The 8,507-nt window shown below is 39.4% G+C and overlaps 1 protein-coding gene across 3 annotated transcripts; it reads left to right on the top strand.

The window, feature by feature from the left end:
• Positions 1 to 362: 362 nt before the first annotated feature.
• Positions 363 to 8,507, top strand: dlk1 (delta-like 1 homolog (Drosophila)). Of its 3 annotated transcripts, none has more exons than XM_015379977.1 (7): positions 363 to 504; positions 626 to 640; positions 901 to 983; positions 1,219 to 1,282; positions 2,001 to 2,131; positions 2,749 to 2,890; positions 6,900 to 8,507. In XM_015379977.1, exons 3-7 carry the CDS (start codon positions 932 to 934, stop codon positions 7,687 to 7,689), a joined length of 1,179 nt encoding a protein of 392 aa, XP_015235463.1. In that variant the 5' UTR covers positions 363 to 504; positions 626 to 640; positions 901 to 931; the 3' UTR covers positions 7,690 to 8,507. The 3 variants fall into 3 exon arrangements, with proteins under 3 accessions (XP_015235463.1, XP_015235464.1, XP_015235465.1); XM_015379978.1 differs by having other exon boundaries at positions 623 to 640; XM_015379979.1 differs by lacking the exon at positions 626 to 640 and having other exon boundaries at positions 365 to 504.

Here is an 8,507-nt window from a genome sequence, read left to right as displayed (position 1 = left end):
TACTTAAGTACAGTACCGAAGTATTTGTACTTCGTTACGTGACACCTCTGGTGGTTGTTCATTTTCCTTTTGGATTAGTATGGATTGACCCTAAGATTCTGGTGCCTATCTGCTTTCGGCCACCCTTCAGTGTACATTGGTTATTGCCTGGCCACCCTTATAAAAATGTTCTGGCTACGCCTCTGCTTATACAGAAAGAAAGAAAGAAAAAAACTAACTTAACTGTTCTATTTTATTAAAGAATTGTACCCCTTTCCAGAGGGAGAGACGGTTTCTCAATTTCCCCCCACATTAAGTGGGAGGAGCGAAGTGCGCCGCGCGCCACGACGCAGCAGCTCCAACAGACCCGTCAAAACCTGCAGGTCCATCTGAAGCAATCAGACCGCTGGTGCACCTGTAGTGCTGCTTCCAGGAGGACGCTGTCTGGATAAAACAATAACAAGTAGCCTAAACCACTTCAATATGATCAAAGGTGTTTGGAGGCAGAGCGTCTGCATGACATAGGTAAGATATGCCAATGTTAGATTTTAAGGGTTTTTGACATGATGTGTGCTTTTAGTCAAAAATCTTCCTTTTCACCCTTCTTACCCGCATGCTCACGCATAATGGATACGTTGTGAAGCAGACGCACACTGTTCAGGTGCGTCACTAATTTCCAAGAATGAAATGACTAATTATTTCATAACTTAATTTTACCTGATCTAATAATTTAGTTTTTTGTCACAATTTCCTGCAATAGTCACTAAAGGAACAGAGTTCTCCAAAAACATGCTCATTTTAAACACAACTGTGAAGTTTGATGTAGGAAATATGTCTTTTCTTATATTTTAAACTTGTGGGAAATCAGATTTTATATATTATTTATTTTTTTGCTATCGGATGTGTTTTCATTCTCCGCAGGACAAAGAGAGTCGTCTTCTTTCAAATTACGATGCATCTCATCGGGGTGGTCTTAATTCTGCTCGTGACGGGAATAGTAAAAGGTAATCTGTGATTTCCAATAATCCTCAGAGACAAATTACTGCGACCGGAAGGGATTTGAGTCATTACATTAAATGTGTTTTTTGTTTTCGTCCTGGTTTTATTCATGGTGTAAAAGGAAGAAAGTAGAGGGATAAATATTTTATTTTATTTTTTTTAATGTTTTCTGTGTGTTTCGATTGCTGATGGGGGAAAATGCGGCTGTCCTTCTCCCCCTGTCTCTGTTTTTTTTTTAAGGTTGGGAATGCAACGCAGGGTGCAGCACAGAAAATGGGTTTTGCGAGAAGCTGGGGAAGTGCAGGTGTGTTTCTAAAATTACCTGATTCCAGTTGGCTCATATTCTGCGTGTTTGTCAAACCTTATTTCTATAATCTACCTCAGTAAAGGTTTCTCAATCGGTGAAAAAACAATCTTCATATGGATCCTTTATGACACATGCACAGAGCCTCATTTTGAAAATGACTTAAAGTTTTTTGTTTTGCAGCTCAATCTTTTACTGTGACAAGTGACTTTTTTTTCTTCTAGAATCTAAATTCAGATTGATTCACATTATTCTTATTTCTAAGTTTCCAAATGGCTTTGATCAAAAACAATACATGTTTCATAAGCCTGTCAAAATCGAGTGCTGAAACAGAACTGACAAGTATTCCGTGACAAGTCTGGAATAATGCATCTTTACGAACTTACTCTATCAAACCTTTTTCAGTCTAAGGTGTGTGTTTTTTTTTTGTTTGTTTTAAAGAAAATGCTACATTTTCTTTGTCTAAATGTGTAATGCTGGTAGAAACATGCTCCAAACCAGGCGGCAGTTGTAACTACGGCAGAAGGTTCTGTAAAGTATTAACTTAGGAGTTTCGATGACAAATGCATCATGTACTTCTCATTCAGCCTGCCACAAAAAAAAAAAAAAACATAGATAATTGTGAATCAGTTCAAATTAATACTTTTGAAAGTGCTCCGGCAATATGTTGGTTATACTCAGATAGTTAAAACCTGCTCGGTTTTTTCTCCCATCCTAGGTGCAAACCTGGATGGGAAGGGGAGAACTGTGACCACTGCATCCCTTTTCCTGGCTGTTTGCATGGCACATGCGAGAAAGCATGGCAGTGCATCTGCAAAGAGGGCTGGGTGGGCAGTCTGTGTGACCAAGGTGAGTCTCATTAAGCTCTCCCTCCTTTGCCTGTCCGCCTCCACCTCAGAGGTTAGCATGAGTCACGGCTGCTGATCCTCAGCAAATGCCATGAAATCAATCTTAATAAAATGAACTTTAACTAAAACTATTATATTCTAGATTTCGATGATATTTCTACCAGACAGAAATTAGGACCTTGACACTGTATGTGCTCTCATTAGTGTCCAATGGATGCTATTTTTAAACAAAACCCATGCAAAGATTACACATTTCTGGAATAATTTATTGAGTCTTTCAATGTTGAACCCTTGAGCAAAAAGAAGAACAGAGACTTTTTGAAAGGAGTTCCTACTTTTCCAGATGGGGTATTTTGGGCACAGTTTGCCCCAGTTACGCTACCTTTCATAATCTGCCCGAGCATGTGTGTGCATCGCATCTGTTATACACTTGGCTGTTTTCTCAGTGTAGATTTTTTTTTTTTTTTTGACGACTGAATGCTGCTGCCATGTGGTGGTAGAGTGGGAGAGAGTGGCAACAAAGAAGATGTTATAACAGACACAGAAAGGCAGAGACATACTGTGATGGAGCTTAAACATCTGACAACTGCATGTATTTTATTTTTTTTTCTGCAACAGATATTCGCCTGTGTTCATCCAAACCTTGCCCCAGTAATGCCACCTGCATAGAGAAAGGAGAGGGAGGATACCTGTGTCTCTGTCCCCAGGGCTACACTGGAGAAAACTGCCAAATGAAGCAAGGACTCTGCCTTCTAAATGGGTACCAATGCCTTTAAAAAAAAAAAGTATTTCCCATAAAATGTTTGCAACTTGAGAAACTTTGTTTTTTTTTATCAATTGGAACACTGATCAGTACTTTAAATGGATAATATTGATATTTTAATCTTCAATTTGATGTAATTTCAAAATTACTGATAATATGCAGAGCAAAATATTGATATTTCTTGCTCAAACCTTCTAAAATCTTATGCTACAGCTGTAAATGTATTTTTTTTCTCTCTGCCAACGCTTATTGATGCATCACCAATGTTGCACTGTGGATGTAAACTAATAGGTCAGCATGCTGCATTTATTACTTTCAGTTAGAGGGATGCAGGCAGCTGTAATGATGTCTTCTAAAATATTTGATGATGCCTTTACATTTCCACATTTTATGCCCTCACTAAATGTTTATTCATAATGAGTCCTATGGTTGTTGTGGAGGAGATGCAGAGATCCACAGCTCAGGTGGGAGAATCCATCCCCTGAACTGTTAATTATGTAGCTCATAAGGTTCACTGTTTGAAGCTCTGTTTGCGTCACAAGGGATGTAGGGTCACTGCAAATATGATACAAAATTTGGTCAATGCGCAAATTGTAAACATCGTTAAAATCTAATGCTGAACAAACAACCTTACAGCAAGACAGGATGTGATGTTATTTAGCCGTGGCATGAAAGCTGGTCACAGTTTAAGGGGATACAGATGGAGTTAAACTCATAATTCCGAAGGGAAAAAAAAAGCTATAGGCTTTTTCAATTGACATCAAATAATGCTTTTTAAACATTTTAAATCTAAACTTGTATTTAACCAGGTTAGCATTAATGAAAGTTTATTAAAGATAAATTAAGCTGAAGGCAAAATGATGTAACAGTTTTCAGACATTGGATCCAGTATAGTGATTCAAGATATCCATTTTTTTTTTCTTATAAGGGTTTCAATCCGAGACATGGTTTTCTCTCTTTTTTTTTTCTTTAATTTGTATAAAAGAAATTTACCACCTCGGCATGCAGTTAATTCCTCCAGAGTTCCATTAATGACCTGATAATTTGACTCTGCTGTACTGAAGCAGAGACAAGTCTTAAAATGTGCAGGACACTAGCCCTCAAGGAGTGAAGCTTGATACCTCTGATTTAGAGGAAGGCTTTGCCAGGGCAGGCTTGCACTTCCTCCATCCTCTTTTCATATTTAGATGATCGATTATCAATGCTCTGCAAGATGTCCAAAGCTCAGGATATTTTATAACCTAACCCTGCTATAAACAACTCCACAACGTTCTCCCTGACCTTTCTGCTGTTTTTTGGTCATCAAGATGTTGTTTGTTAACCAATGTTCTCTGACACAGTTATCCCCTGCCTTGCTGTCCTGTATCTTTTAAGATGTGTCCTTCCTCCAGAACAACTTGTTGAAATGATTGCATCTCCTCCTCTTCATCACCATTGATTAAGTTGCTGTATACACTGTTACACTGCGGTTTTCCTGGCATAAGCCAGATTGATATGTTGTTCAATTTGATATCTATACAGTATCCATCTAAAAAAGGTTAATGTGGAAAATGTTTGTGACATTCAATACAATTCAAGCTGATGGGGTAGATCAAAAAGTGGCACCTTTCTCCCATTTCAAGCTTTCAGCCAATCGCAGTAGCAGCTGTGAAGTATCACATTCTTGATTTGTTTTACAACTATGGGAGTTAATGGATTAATCACATTCTTTCCAAATCTGGTCAGGAAGAGCATGCAGACATCTTTCCCATCCACTAAAGCACAAATTGCATCCTTTTTGCCCATTTTGTACAAAAAGAAAGGGAGGGTATTCTAACTGAATAGCCAAGTCCACTTGCAAAGCCATGTCTGTTTTTGCTTCTGGTTGAGGTCCTACACATCACTGCATTTCATTGGTTCAGAGAGTTTCTGTATTTGAGTCTGATTCATTTATTGGCTTCTCTCAACAATTAATTTTGCTTGCTAGGTAAACACTTGTCATAGTAACGGATTTAAACTTGAAAAGGTTCAAAGGCTGTGAGTACCTTAGGTATTAAAGACTTGTTTAACAAAGAAACTATGTTGATCTTTCTGGTTAGCCGGGGATGTCTCCTGATCCAAAATGAAGGTCTAGTTCATAAATAATCTTGATATAAAGACGTTGGACTTCCTGGGTATCTTTTCCAATCAAAATGTGTTGAATCAGTTAATATTCTGTCTCATTCAGAAGGATAGGCAATGCAATAAATGAAGTTCGAAGTTAAAAAATAGATTTCCAACCAGATGAATAAAACTTTAATGTCAATGTCAACAAGTTTCTTGTTGTTTTGAATGACATCTGAGGAAAAGCTTAAGAGCACTCCTCTAAGCTGGGGAAGATTCCTTACTGCTGCTGGGTTGCAAATTGAACTTCTCCCACAGGAATCCTCCTCCTGCCCGTCAGACTGTTAAAGACTCTGGGGATGCATGCAGCTGACAGGCTGTCAAACCCTCAACCTTTCATTGCTTATGCTGTCAGTAGGCAATGATTAGAAAATACCAACTTAAGAAATAATCAATACTGAATCATCGGCTTTCCTATTGCAAAATAACTTTCTTAGTTATGATGCATGAGAACACCAGAGCCTGGCCTGTAGATCTTACATTCATCAGCTGCTCTATGAGGCATGGAGGTTTGGAAAAGCGAAGCAAGAGCTGCATTTCTTCAGATCAACTCGGACAAGGTGTTCCAGGCTTGTGTAATTATCCAAAGTACTGTTGGAAATATTGATTGGTTTCCATCTCAGGCTTTCATCTGTCTGTGTTCTGTTAAGCATGACTGCATTGATCTGATACACCGCACAAGTTGGTGCCGGTAGATTGTTTTAGAGGCATAGCCGAGACTTCTTTCATTTCTATCCGGTCATGGGTTCAGCTTTTTCATTTGCAGAAAATGAGGCATACCATTTTTCATTAGCGAGAAGGGCAATTGCATGCTAGTGTAAAAGAATACCAGTAAGTATTACAGGTGCATCTCAATAAGTTAAGAATATCCCTAAGAAGTTAATATAAATAATCTGATTAAAAATTAAGACTTCATATTTGTTTATGATGATTAAGGTTAGACCTCCTGGATCTTAGCATTTTAGCAGAACATTTAAAACATCCCTAAATCCTGTTTTATAGACTGTTTCTCTCAAACCTCTACCCTAAAGAGCAGTTACCTACATTGCTGCATCATTACACTTGAATCATGTATTAGGTTATTAGCAGGAGTCTGTAGATATTGGTGACCTTCTGAGAGAGAGAAAAATCATCCATTTAATTAAATAGTGCTGCATTGATTTTTGACACCCAAGAGTAAAGCTGCCCAGACACAAGCAGGCAGTACGCTCCTTATAATGCTATGTCTAAAATCTTTTTATAGGAAAGTTAAAATTACGGGTTTTTTTTCTGATCTTTAGCAACTCATTTTATAATTTCACTGTAGCTCTTTTTTTAATAGTTTTTATATTAAAGTGAATTTTAACGTCTGATTAACCAAAGTTTTTATTACCAAATTAACTGCCTATGTTTTGGTAGCTGTGTTTATGAGAGTCAAAATATTGTTGCATTTTACCAACCGTGCTGAAGTTCCTGATTTTTCTTATTCATGTCTGAGATTTTAAGCTGCTTAAAAAGCATAAAGTGCTCATCATAAATGACAGGAAAAGCCTTTTTTTCATTCAGTTGGACATTTTTACTATAACCTCTAGGCCCTTTTTCAGCTTCATTTTTCAGTCTTTGGTAAATCTGTGAGTTTTGCGTTCTGCTAAGAACGATGTATATTAAATTGAAGACCTGCATCTAAAACAGGCAGATTAATTAAAATGACCTTCAGATGAGCTCTTATTAAAAAAGTACCTCAATTAAACTCTCTGCTTCTTTTCATCTCTGCTGCTCTTTTACTATGTGAATAAAATGTAAATGGGATGAAGTTGAATATTGACTAGCAGCCTTTTTGTTCTCTCTCTGCAATGACTTCATTTTGTCCTGTTGTGTTCCCCAGATCTCCTTGTCAAAACGGCGGCACTTGTTTAGACACCAGCAGTGCAGCAGCCGACCCTTCCTGTTTATGTCCCCCTGGATTTTCCGGACCCTTCTGCGACATCAGTGTTGGCAGCTGCCAGCCGAACCCCTGCCTGAACGGTGGCAACTGCACGGATCACGGCCTGGCTTTCACGTGTACCTGTCCACACGGCTTCAGCGGTTTCACTTGTAATGATACCAGCAGCCTCTCTCCATGCGCGGGAAGGCCTTGTGCCAACGAGGGGACGTGCGTCGGTCAGCCTGACGGAACCTTCCGCTGCATTTGTCAGAAAGGGTTCACAGGTCCCACCTGTTCCCTTCATCACAGACAGAGATCGCGAACCAAGCCTGCGAGTCCCAGACCAGTGGAGCACAGAGCGTTTGCCATCACACCGCAGCACTATTCCCTTCCTGCTCACGCCTTTCACAAGCTGCTCAGACCACCGGAGAGAGACCTGCTCAAGATAACCCTGAAGGAATCCGTCCACTCCTCCGGTGTCCTTGTCACCCACGGCCAGCTCATCTGCTTCGGCATGCTGGCCTTGCTCACCGTCCTGGTTATCTTGGGTACCACAGGAATAGTCTTCTTTGGCCGCTGTGAGACGTGGCTGGCCAACGCCAAGTACAGCCAGCTTGTTCGGCAGCAGCGAGAACACCTGCTGAGAGAATCTGGCAGCACCAGCCAGGAAGAGCCGGAGCACTCTGTAAACATCATCCTGCCAGAAAAGATTAGACTCTCCAGCTTTGGGAGGCACTACACCTCCATCTGATTGAATATCTCCTCTTGTTACCTGCTCCCTGCGGAGAGTGAAGGTCTCGGTATAAAGCAGAATGAAGTACTGTCACTGTGCAGCTGTTTAACACATTAAAAGAGACGGAGCTGAATGTATTCTGCTCTGAGCCAGGTTACACTGGATTGTGAATGTTTCCATCTGTCAGTTTAAAATACATTAAAGTTGGAAATGTATTGCTGTTATATATCTTAAAACTTTTAGTTTTTTTGGAACATTTCCCCCTCTGATTGATTAGTGATGAAAGTCAATTTTAATTATGTAAATCCCTTTATTGTTCCACAGTGGGGAAATTAATTACCCTGCATTTCACCCATCCCCTCGGGAGCAGTGGGCTGCCATTGTGTAGCGCATGGGGAGCAGTGTGGGGTTAGGATTTTGCTCAGAGAGCCAGAATGCAGGCTGTGGGGATCGAACCAGCTACTTTCAACCTTCTCAGAGCACAAGCGCATTGATCTAACCACTAGGTCAGCACTCCCCTTAAAATTAAGTAGAAATGGGGAAAGAACAGTTACCCATTTTATTGTTGTATTTTCTTTTTTTTTTAACCGTTTTTGAAAATTATCCTCAGATCATTTTAAAAGTAAAACTAAGACACCCCCCTCATAACTTCCATTTAAGGAACATCTGGTTGTAAAATCAAAGTCAATATTCACAATGACAAGAAGTGGGAAATGAGTTTTTATTCATTGTAAAGTAAAGGTGCAGTAGATGTGTATTGTTTTTGTTTGCACATTTGTGTAAATATTCAAATATATTTCATTTTGTTACCTATTCAGTCTTTTTGCTAACTTGGC

This window comes from Cyprinodon variegatus, unplaced genomic scaffold, assembly GCF_000732505.1.
Source record: "Cyprinodon variegatus isolate N-32 unplaced genomic scaffold, C_variegatus-1.0 Scaffold205, whole genome shotgun sequence".
NCBI classification, from domain to species: domain Eukaryota; kingdom Metazoa; phylum Chordata; class Actinopteri; order Cyprinodontiformes; family Cyprinodontidae; genus Cyprinodon; species Cyprinodon variegatus.
This window is presented reverse-complemented; position numbering and strand designations above follow the sequence as displayed.

Coding starts and splice junctions, on each gene's coding strand:
- dlk1 (XM_015379977.1), top strand. CDS start 932: ATGCATCTCATCGGGGTGGTCTTAATTCTGCTCGTGACGGGAATAGTA. Junction 984..1,218: donor CGTGACGGGAATAGTAAAAG/GTAATCTGTGAT, acceptor TTTTTTTTTAAG/GTTGGGAATGCAACGCAGGG. Junction 2,132..2,748: donor GGGCAGTCTGTGTGACCAAG/GTGAGTCTCATT, acceptor TTTCTGCAACAG/ATATTCGCCTGTGTTCATCC.